At 45.6% G+C, this 12207-nt stretch overlaps 1 protein-coding gene across 1 annotated transcript; it reads left to right on the top strand.

Moving 5' to 3' along the window:
• The first annotated feature begins 5186 nt into the window (after positions 1-5186).
• LOC123429285 (proline-rich protein 4-like) lies at positions 5187-6734 on the top strand. Its single transcript, XM_045113341.1, has 2 exons — positions 5187-5366; positions 5949-6734. The coding sequence occupies exons 1-2, from the start codon at positions 5225-5227 to the stop codon at positions 6440-6442; spliced, it is 636 nt and encodes a 211-aa protein (XP_044969276.1). The 5' UTR covers positions 5187-5224; the 3' UTR covers positions 6443-6734.
• Positions 6735-12207: the final 5473 nt, after the last annotated feature.

The following is a 12207-nucleotide window of genomic DNA, read 5'->3' as shown; positions in this document are numbered from 1 at the left end:
GCTACTACCGGATATACTGGAAACGATGGAAATGTTCCATGTTTGCTATGCTAAGGACGCGTGACAGACGAACGGACCGTGTATCCGGGTTCGTCACGTTCTTCTGATCAACTTTCATGTTGAAATTTTTTTGATCTGACTTACGGATTATTTAATATTAATTTTTAAAGTTTTATTTAATAATTAGGAATTAAAAACATATTTAAATGATTTAATAAAAAGGTATTATGACATCAGCATGATGTCATGCTGACCCCAACAGTTGACTGGTCAACTGACCAGCGGGTCCCGAACGTCATAGGCACAAGTTTTAATTAAGATTAAATATTAATTAATCAGATTAATTTAGTGGGGGACCCACGTGACATACTCTAATTATTCTAATTATCTAATTAATTAATTTAACTAATATATATCTATTTATTTATTTAATAAGAACATTAACATTATCTTTATTTATTTTAATTATCGCGTGGGGCCTCCCTGTCATAGACAGCGGGTGCGTTGGCCCCACCGGTAAGTGACCTTAGGCCAAATACTGGATTTTAATCACAGATACATAATCGTGCAAATATCGTATTCCTCTAAATATCTATATACGCAAATACATACATCGCATCTCATACATACATACATACATACATACGCCATCTAATACATATTTTGTTTTATTTTCATTTAACTCTTAGCACACTCTCATCTCTCTCTCTGTTAACAGAGAGACAGAGAACAACTATCTGCTCTAAGTCAACCTAGAAGAACACCTCTTTCAAATCCTCCTACCGGTCACTACCGTCGACGGATCGGAGTCCCGTTTGCCGGAGCGGAACCGGGACGGTGAGGGGAACGCGACGGTGGGAGGAGCCCGAGGAGGGGCTCACCATCGTTGGTGAGACGGCCCGGTGAAGCCGGAGTTCTCGGGAAGGTGGAGGTGACGGCGGTGATGGCGCGGTGGTGACGGTGGTGCCGGTGACGGTGAGGTCACGCGGCGAGGGGGAGCCAGCCGGAGGGTCGCCGAGAGGGGCCCCGGTGAGGAGGGGCCCCCGGGGATGGAGCCGCCGACGGGGAGGGGCTCGGCCGGCGGGGCTCCTTGGGGGCCTCGGCCACGGGGGTTCCTCTCGGCTCGAGGTGAGAGGAGCCGAGTGGAGGAGGGGCAGGGGGGCCGCCGACGGGAGGGGAGTCGGGCGAGGTGGAGAGGAGGGCTGGTGGGGAGGGGTTGGCTGAGATGGGGATGAGGAGGGGAGGCTCGTCGGTGGGAGGAGGTGGATCTGAGGGGGGCGACAGGGGGGAACGTGAGGGAGGGAGACGAGAGAGGAGACAAGGAGGTGAGAGGTGGCATGGGGGGGGGTCTCTCGGTCGTGGGGGGGCTCTGTCGGTGGGGTGGGGGCCCCACGAGGTGAGTTGGCGGCGGGGTGGGAGGCGAGCGGGAGGGGGGCTGGCGGCGGCTAAGGGGAGGGAGGGAGCGAGGCAGGGAGGGGCTCCCTCACCTAGGGTTTGAGGGGGGGGGGGGGCGGGGTGGGCTGGCCAGTTGGGCCTCTTGGCCCAGCTCGGCCACAGGTGGGGGGGGGGTTGTTTTGCTTTTCTTTTTTTTGTTTTGTTTTGTTTTGTTTTCCCTTTTCTATTATTTCTTCTTTTTAATTTATTTTCTTTCTTTTATCATTATTATTTTTAATACTTTATTTCTTTAATAGTTAATATGAATTTATAATTATAATTATCTTTTGTTTTCAATTTCTGAGTCCAGTTAGAAATTCAATGCGGGTCATCGACGGTAATTCTCGATGATGTGGCATCATATGCGGGTGATCACTGTAGCTTAATTATAATATTTACTGTAGCAAAAGTCGAGGATGTCACATACAACCACCAGAACGAGACGTCGACGTGCCATCGTAGCCGCTCCCGTTCCGGTGTAGGCCTGACTTGGTCGATGACAACAGAAAAGTTTTCGTGCACACGCCTCTAAGAACTAACGCCCCGGAGCTGCAACTGTCAAACAGTCAGTGGTTAGTGGGTGCAATTGAGGAGATGGCAAAACGCTTGGACCTCAATGACGAGGAACTTGGTAATGTTGTTCTTGGGTGACTAAGGTAAAAATATATCAAGGAAGTGGATAGCGACCGAAAAACCTAACACAACAAAACCATTCACTTTGGATGCTATGTACGAGAGATGCTAAAGTATGTGTGGGGCATTGCGTGTCAACCAAAGTATGGAGAGCACTAGTAGAAAACGGGCCTTTGGCCTGGACCCTTTAGTCCCGGCCTGCCTCTGGGCCGGGACTTTAGTCCCGGCCACGTCGCCCCAATTCTCATATCCTCCCTCGAGGCTTTAGTCCCGGCCCGTAAGGAGCCTTTAGTCCCGGTTCGTGTCCCAAGCCGGGACTAAAGGGCTACGCGGTGGGCAGCCCACATGTGCGCCACCTTTAGTCCCGGTTTGTGTCTCAAACCGGGACTAAAGTCCTTTGCCTATATATAGCACAGCCCCCCTCTCCCCTCTTCGTTGCATTTTTCTTGGATGGAGGATTGTGGGTGGGTGCTTTCTCTCTACTTTTTTGATGCAATAGAGGTGTTTGTTGAAATGTGTGTTAGAGCGATGCCGCTTCAGTTCACCGAACACAACTACGATATGAGATGCCCGAGCCACGCTTAAACCTCTTCCTCTTTATTTCTACTTATTCTAAAAGGTTAGCAACTATATTTCCTCGTTTAGACCGTGCGGTACTAATTTTTAGGATCGTGATTGTATTTGATATACTTTCGTAGAACGCAGAGATGAGTCATCCATGGATGTACGGTGATCGACACACAACCACTTACAGAGAAGGCGTGCATTCTTTTCGAGATGCAGCCGATGCGAACAAGCATGGTGGTGGCTATATGTTTTGTCCATGTGTTGAATGTCGGAATGAGAAGGATTACACTTCCTCAAGAGTCATTCAGAGCCACCTGCTTCGGTCCGGTTTTATGTTGGGCTATAATGTTTGGACCAAGCACGGAGAAAAAGGGGTTATGATGGAAGACGACGATGAAGAAGAAGAGAACGATGATGACAACTACCGATCTATGTTCCCTGAGTATGCTGATACCGCAATGGAAGATAATGAAGAAGAAGATCAGGATGAACAACGGGAACCAGATGAGCCCGCTGATGATCTTGGCCGTGTCATTTCTGATGCACGGCGAGGTTGCGACACAGAAAAGGAGAGGTTGCAGTTCGAGCAGATGTTACAGGACCACAACAAATTGTTGTACCCAACTTGTGAAGATGGCCAGAAGAAGCTGGGTAGCACACTGGAATTGCTGAAGTGGAAGGCAGAGACCGGTGTGACTAACTCATCATTCGAAAAGTTGCTGGTACTGATGAAGAAGATGCTTCCAAGAAAGAACGAATTGCCCGCCAGCACGTACGAAGCAAAGAAGCTTGTCTGCCCTCTAGGATTAGACGTGCAGAAGATACATGCATGCCCTAATGACTGCATCCTCTACCGCGGTGAGAAGTACGAGAATATAGATAAATGCCCGGTATGCACTGCATTGCGGTATAAGATCAGAAAAGATGACCCTGGTGATATTGAGGGCGAGCCACCCAGGAAGAGGGTTCCTGCCAAGGTGATGTGGTATGCTCCTATAATACCTCGAAGGAGAGCAAGAATGGCAACTATGGGCGTGACTTCGTGAAATGTGAAAGCAAGCGAGAGGGAAAGGTTAGATCTCATAATTTCGCTCTGATTTCCTTCATTCTTGATGTGAATTCTTTTTTTTTTCCTTTGCTTTCATTTCAGATCATGAAGAAATTCAACTTTCGAACCAACCAGACAGAATTCATTGGAAATTAACTACAAGCGAAAGTTTCTCCATAAAATCAACGTACCTAGATCTAAGCCAGACTAATACCTACTTCTCCACACATTTGGAAAATAAAAGCATCACTTAAGATTAAGATATTTATGTGGTTTGTTCACAAAGGAGTAATATCCACGAAAGATAATCTGATTAAGCGAAGATGGGTGAGTAATGCTAGATCTTCTTTTTGTGATCACAATAAGACTATCTAACACCTCTTTCTCGAGCGTCCATTAGTCAGACTACTATGACGTACTATTTATATAGCCTTTAATATAAACCCTCCAACGAGTATGAACACATTATTTAGGCCGTGGCTTGATGGAGTGGGCGTTAATATAGCTAGACACATTTGAATAGAAATTCAATAGAAATTTATGCAATGCTTTGGGCTATATGAAACTGCAGGAATGACATGATATTTAAGAGGAAGAACTTCACCAATTTATTATAGGTTATCTATCGAGCTACCACATGGATTCGTACATGGTGATTACTCACGCCTGCAGAGTTCATGAAGCTTTTGGTTACTGGATGCAACCGATGAAAGACGGCACATGCCATCTTCAACAGATATGGATGGCGGCAAACTAATATGATATGTGTTTAGTCATTGTAGCCTCTTATTATGTTACCAGATTTGGCATGTAATGTCCTTTTATAATTAAGATCTTGGAGATTCATGTTCGATACTAATTTCTTGAATCTTCTTATTTTTAATATAAGTACTGCATGCATCATCATAATGCTGAGGCCGGGGTCAATCTCCCTTTTAAGAAAAAATCTATCTATGTTATTCTAGCTTTTTTTTATCAGCTGTTTGTTGGCCCCGAATGCATGATACCGACTGAGATACCACCACCATGGCCAGTCTTGGTCGTAAGATTGCTTTCAAATTAAGCTTCTAACCAGCCAATCCACGCTGCTAGCTCAAGTCTTGTTGATTTGGTACATATGAATGCTCCGGAGGCGCGCCGCACCTAGAAAGGGATCACCAGAGAATTAGGTACGTAGGCTCTAAAAATGATAAAGTGTACGTACGTGCTTACGCTGCATATGCATGCTTTCATGCGTACGTGTCGCGTGGAACCTACGAACGAGAACGGCGCGATCGATCACCAGAGTCGATCACCAACCGAGTAATGACGACGACGTGGATCAAGGATCGATGATCGATGCGTGCAGAATCGATCAACCGAGTTTTAATCCGCCATCTGAAATTTCGGCGAGTTAGCCGGTCTCTCGTTGTCACGCATCACTTCACCGGCCAGATCATCGACCGAGCTGGATCGATCAATGCCGAGGCCTATATAAGCCATGCGTCGCCTGTTGCATTGCATCCATCCATCCATCAGCCACTTCACACCAGAAATTCAGGCATGGCAGCTCCGAGAGCACTTGTCCTCGCCGTCCTCCTGGCGGTCGTCTTCGCCGACGCCGAGGCGGCATCCGTCGTCGTCGGCCTGGCCAAGTGCGCAGACTGCACCAGGAAGAACATCAAGGCCGAGGAAGCCTTCAAAGGTGAGCTAGCTATATAGTACATCCTCCATCCGTTTCAAAATTTTAGTCTTGGGTTTCTCTAAAAATGGATATATCTAAATACTAAAATGTGACTAGATACATTTATATCTAGACAAATCTAAGACAAGAATTTTAAAAGTATATAGTAGTGCTCACTGTGACGTGGAGTTTTGGCACCCGAGCTCATTTGAGCTCGCGTGAACAGTAAAGTCGAAAAACATTCAAAACAGTTTAAAAAATTCTAAATTCTTTTTGAGACCAACCTTGTCAAAAGTTCTAAGTGCATACAAAAATTTGACATGAAATAACATTTCTACAAGGCATGGCAAAATAAACAACATGTATACTCTGAAAATGCGCATTTTCAGAGTATCGATTTTGTTTATTTTTCCATGCTTTATAGAAATGTTATTTCATGTCAAATTTTTACATGCACTTAGAACTTGTGACAAGGTTGGTCTCAAAAAAAGGTTCAAAATTTTTTGACCTTTTTTCAAACGTTTTTTGACTTTACTCCCAAAAGGCACTTTCCTGCTCACTGACACTGATGTACTGATGTCCCTGCCATGAACATTTTGTCAGGTCTCCAGGTGGCAGTCAAGTGCAAGAACGTCCACGGCGACTACGAGAGCAAGGCAGTGGGCGCCCTTGACAGCACCGGCGCCTTCAGCGTACCCCTCGCCGCTGACCTTCATGGCGCCGACTGCGTCGCTCAGCTCCACAGCGCCGCCTCCAACGCGCCGTGCCCCGGCCAGAAGCCATCTAAGATCGTCCCGGTGTCCGAGGGCACCACCTTCGGCATCGTCGCCGGCGACAACGTTGTCATGCCGTCTGCAGCGTCGCCGGAGTGCGCGTCCATGACCCTGTGCGGGCCCATCAAGAAACACATCATGGAGCACTTCCACCACAAGAAGCCAGTGCCGCCGAAGCCGGAGCCCAAGCCCGAGCCACACCCGGACAACGGCCCCGTGCCCAAGCCCGAGCCCAAGCCGCAACCCCACCCGGACTACCACCCCGTCCCTCCCACGCCCACCTACGGCGGTGGCGGTGGCGGCGGATACCACGGACACCACTGAGGCCACGCGACACTGAAATCTCATCACAGGGTCCATGATCCGTGAGTGATCGACGTTGTTGCTATTTATGATCAGTTGCACATGCGTGGGTATTGTTTTGGTCTTGTGCCATTCGCTGCTGCGTTATAGAATCTGCGCTGCAGAGTTGAGAGTCCGGAATAACAGTTGTGAGGAACACAGGGGATCAGTGTGCTTGTATTGCTTTTCAAAGATTTGTAATTTTGGTGTGTGTTTTGTATACGAAATTGTTATGGGATATCAAGTAAGTTAATCAATCAAGTCCAATTTCTTAGGTTGATCTCTTTCCCAATGGGCCCAACGGCCCATTGGACCTTGATTCACGCCCTGATTGGGGGCGTCCAGCCCAAGCAAGGCTGGTGGGCCCCTGTCGCGCAGTGCTATATATAGAGGAGGTGGGGACCATAGCGCGGGTTACGACGTTCGCCGCCGTCATTGGTTCCCCACTTTCCAGCCCTAATCCGATCTAGAGGGATGCACTGAAGCGATGGGAAGTCCATCACCGCCACTACCGGATCTCTCTCTCCTTCCCCACCCATCGTCACCACCTCACGACGGTCACCTGAGGGAACTCATCGAGTACACCATAAGGTAACAAACCACTAATCTCACCGAACACATCTACCCTTGTCGATCCACGGGACCTATCAATGGTATCAGAGCCACGAGGCTTAGATGTGTTTTCCTTGAAACACGACAAGGATAACATTTCCCCTCCCCGATATGAACCCTAGATGGGCAAAGAAACCGAAGATGGCCACGGGCCTCGTCGGCAAAGTAGCGCCGCCGCAAGGCCGCGCCTGTTCCTCTCGATCCCCACACGCATCGGCAAGCCGAGGTGTGGGGAAGAAGAACCTACCTTCTCAAAGGCAAAGTATGGATCTGAAAAGATCCAAAAGGAAAACAAAGAAAGGATCTGATTAGATCCAAAAGAAAAAGAAAAAACAAAAGATCGTATTGGTTCCGAAAGATCAAAAAAAAAGGGGGGGGGGGAATGCAAAGAAAAGGCCTACACCCCAACCGGGGCAAAGGGCACCACCACCGCGCCCTTGACGGTGGCGCGTTCACTTTGAAAGTGCTCGCGCGCGCCGGCAAAGGAACGGAGATGGAGCCACCGTATCATGTCGCTGTGCCATATCTCTACACGGAAAGGAAAAGGAGCACCACGGCCAACCCACTCGACGGTGGCGCGCTCAACGCAAGGGAACGCGCAACCGGCGAAAGGGGAGGCCACGGCGCCACCATCTCTTGCTCTGCCGGCGCCTTGGTTCTCTCTCTGTCTGAGAACTAGATGGGGGAGGAGGGGCTAGTCGAGCAAAGAAAGAAAAAAAAGAGAGAAAGAAAGAAAGGAAGGGGAGGAAGAAGAAGGGCATGCGCGGGGCGGTGGCCGGAGAGGAAAATAAAAGGCTCGCAAGGGCCAGAAGAGGAGAAAGAGGTGCGTGGGCAGAGAACACCTCGTCGCCGTCGCGGTGGCCGGCAGGACATTGCTGCCTCAGGGCTCCGGCGAGAAGGAGGGAGTGCGCGGCGCGCGAGAGAGCTCCTGAGCAAGCGTTGCGTGCAAGGGCCACAGAGGAGATCGAGCGCGCAAGGGCCACAGAGGAGATCGAGCGCGTGCAGGGGGGAGGAACCAGGAATGCGCAACGGGAACACGGGGCCAGCCGCGCAACAATACAGTTGCCCCCGTGGCTCTCGTCGGTGCCCTGGGAAGATGCCCTGAGCTCGCTGCGCGCAAGAATGGAGGAGAGAATGGCGCGGTGTGGGGGAGAAAGGAAGCTCCTAGGGTTTCCCTAGTGGCTCGAGCCCTTTTTGTTGCGGGCGAGATGGCGGGCCACCGTCGGATCGTATCCGACGGCCCCGATCGGCTCGGCAGGAAACCCTGGCGCAGGATAGGCTTTCGGCCCGAAAGCAACTTGTCACAGGCTAGGCGGAGATGGGCCGGCCAAGGACGGGGCGACACCGGCTAGTAGGCTGAGAGCCCAGCGGGAGCAAGGGCTGGCCAGGCCGGTTTTGGCCTAGTTGCTACAGGCCGCGATTTTGTTATTTTTCATTTTCTGTCCAGTTTTGGACAGATATGAGAACAATTTTTCTCTGCATGGTTTTCCAACAAAAATTATGTTTAGAAAATTGAAAAGGAAAATGCATTCTTATGCAAAGTAAATAGAAGGCCTCTGCAGAATAAATTTTTCTGCATAGAAAAATATATGTTTCTGAAAAAAATAGAGTTTTTTTTTTCAGAAAAAGAAAATTTCATGGATTTTATAAAAAGAAAATAAAGTCCATGAAGCTTTCTTTTTAACAGAATATTTTTCTGTAAAGGTGAATGAATTTTATATTCATGTTTTTCTGCTGCAAAGTAAATGTTTAATCCTCCAATTAAATTGGAACCAACGGGAAAATTTAATTGGAAGAACTGTTATTAGCAAAGTTTTTTCCTTGTGGGTGAAATAAGATTCAAACAGTTTCCGTTATGACAATAGAATGATGATTGTTTTAAAGTTAAATATGGTATTGTCATTTTCTGACCAATGTTGATGATAACAATACTATAATTGTATGAGTCATCTTATGTTTAAAGCTAAAATATCTGATAAATTTTGTATCAAAGTGATCAATTTTTCGGAGCACAGATAAGGAAATGCATATTTCTATTTCTGCTGCAATATGGTTAATGATGATGATTATTTCTTAGCAAAGTTGTTCAATAAGAATACTATCATCACATTGTTCATGAGTTATATGCATTATTTCCATTTCTGATCAACGGTGATATGGAATTAATGTAGAAGGATGATGTTTTTTCTAATTCTGCTACCACGGTGATTTAGAATATTCCAGAAAGTTTAAAAAGGTTTAATGTGCATGATTTTAATCAGACCAACGTAGGGTTATTTGTATGCTCATTATCGTTGTTTATTGGCTATGAATTCTCAGACTAAAAGTTATTCAAGCTTTCACTCATGAAAGCGAATGTTTTGGGTACTAGTGACCCGAAAGATGGAAAAGAAAGGTCATAACTTGAGGGAATAAATTCTCTCTAAAGAATGGCTTCACAAGAAAAGAACTCTTGGATATTAATTCAAAAAAAGAAAAGAGATAGATCATTGAGAGTCTTGGTTGACGAATGTCTTTCTTGTACTCTCTATGATGAAGTCTCCTTTTTCAGTCAACATGATTGAAATGAAACAAGCAACATGCATGTTGAATTTGACCAACGTCGGATCAAACATGTGTGTCAAAAATAATTCAGATTTATTTCTGAATTTGGTGGAGTCAAAAGAGCCAATTATGGCATTTATGTCCCTTAAAGGGAATTACCCGCATGGCGGGAAAAGTCTGGGAAGAATGCCTGCGTAACCGGGTAAAGTTGACATTGTATTATGTCAACAATCCGTGTATGGCGGGAGAAATTTTGGCAAAGGTCTTATCCTGTATGACAGGAGAAAGTTATGATGACTCATGTGCGGTTAATGTGTCCCACTATGGGAGAAAAGTATGGAGTAGCTATTAAGCTTTCCTATTATCGACCGCACACCTTATGTGTAACGGTCATTATGCAATCACTAAATCCAGAAAGGATAAAAGTAACAGACGAACCTAAAGACAAGAATGATATGCAAGTGTGACTTGCAAAAGAGACAATGATAAAGAACTCTGTTGAGTTTCTGAAATGAAATGAGGAAAAAGTACTCCCATACTAGTTAACTTGTAACTTCATTTTACATGAAATGATAAGATGAATGAGCTAGATAATCGAAGTTTCCTCATTTCACAAGAGCTATGAATGGGTTTCGAAATTGTGGCAGAAAAGTTCTTGCCACATTTCGAGGGGGAGAAAGAGACATGAAATACATTGTAATGTATTTCATGACTCCTCTGTACTTTAGATGATGTGATGCACATTATGCATCTAAAGTGATCCATAAATGAAGAATATGATTGTCAAGGGGAGTACGACAGTCATCTGAATACCGTCATTATGATACCCCTAAAGAAAAGAAACAGTTGTATTTTCGGATCTTTTATAGTTCCGAAAGAAGACTAAGGAATACAACAGTGGTGCTTAAAGTGCCATAAAGAAGAAAGTTTAAAGATACGCCATTTCTTCAGTGAAGATGGAGTAATCTGGGGGAGCATTTTGTATGACCCATACAACACCTGTTGTTAGCTCTACAAGGGATCTTGTGATACAGGTCCCTGTAAAACCTATTGCCTTTTGAAAATGGGTGACTATAGAATTAATTTGCCTCTTGGCAATGACAGAGCAACGACAACCCCATATGAAAGAAGTGCCAGTACCTGAGATTTTGATGATCTCTAGGAATGTGAAAATCAGATACTTGTGACTACTATAAAGTCTATGTTAGTGAAATTCCATCATTTGAATTTCACTAACATAGACTTTATGAAGGGTCTACAAGGCAAATGTGACTCCAAAGGAAATATGTAAATGTGTGAAACATGACTTAAATCGAAAGATTTTATGCAAAGAATATGAGAGGAAAATTGCATTCATGCAAAGTTATAGAATCGGAAATTCGTTTCCCAATTCCTGTGCATGTGGGATGACGTCCTACTTGCTAGTGATGATGTCAATTCTAGTGCAGGAGGAGAGAAGAAGTTCTAGTCCACAGAGTTCAAAAGAATAAAAGGAGGTATTAGGAATGTCGCATGAAAATGCTAAGAAAGATTTCTAAAGTATGCATACGAGAAAACCTATGCCTGTTCTTATAGTCAATGGCAATGGAACTGGAAACTATGGTGTTTTCAAAAGTTAATAAGAAAAGATTGTAAACCAATATGGTACCATATGCTTCAGTTGTTGGAAGCTCAAGATATTACCCTGACACAGTTCACGTATATATCCGGGTTGTTTTGGCAAATGTCCAATCCATAGATAAATCAATGGAATGAGTCAAAGATATCGGCCTCATGATGAAAGAAATAAGTGCTCTCAAAAGATTGTGAGTACAAAGGCAGGACTTGTGAAATGTATAGCGAAATCCACAATTGTCGCTAACTTTCATACTCGGAGTTTTGTGTGGAAAATCTCCAAAGGAGTGAAACGATTGTCATCAATGTGATGCAATGATTTGTTATAACTTTATATGAGGATGAGGGATAGGCGAAATGGTTAATGGCTATCTATACCCGGAGTTGATAACGGTTGACAACAACGATAACCATTTTAAATTCTTTCGCTCCTGTCACAACGAGTCAAGTGTTGATGCCAAACACACTGACAAAGAGTTACGTGTTGTGAAGGAGAAAGTCCGGAATTATGGAAAAATGCTTGAAGCATAAAAGCAACAAACAAGTGTTTGCAGATCTGCTTATAAAAGGCTTACCGCCCAGTGTGTTCGGAGAACACACAGTCGACATGGGTTTTATGGTATAGTCTAATATTTCCGGACAATAAAGGGCCCAAGGTTAAAGAATCTGTCTCGAAATAGAGAGGTACATTGTGATTGTCTGATTCCATCGGCAATTGAGCCGTGACGATGAAACATGCCCTATGTATTGATCTGTTATGAAACGGGTAAAGTTAAAAGTATATGATGAGATCAAGGGGGAGAATGTTAGGCTGATCTCTTTCCCTATGGGCCCAACGGTCCATTGGACCTTGATTCACGCCCTGATCGGGGGCGTCCAGCCCAAGCAAGGCTGGTGGGCCCCTGTCGCGCAGTGCTATATATAGAGGAGGTGGGGACCATGGCACGGGTTACGAGGCTCGCCGCCGCCATTGGTTC

The sequence above is a fragment of the Hordeum vulgare genome, chromosome 2H, assembly GCF_904849725.1.
Source record: "Hordeum vulgare subsp. vulgare chromosome 2H, MorexV3_pseudomolecules_assembly, whole genome shotgun sequence".
NCBI classification, from domain to species: domain Eukaryota; kingdom Viridiplantae; phylum Streptophyta; class Magnoliopsida; order Poales; family Poaceae; genus Hordeum; species Hordeum vulgare.
This window is presented reverse-complemented; position numbering and strand designations above follow the sequence as displayed.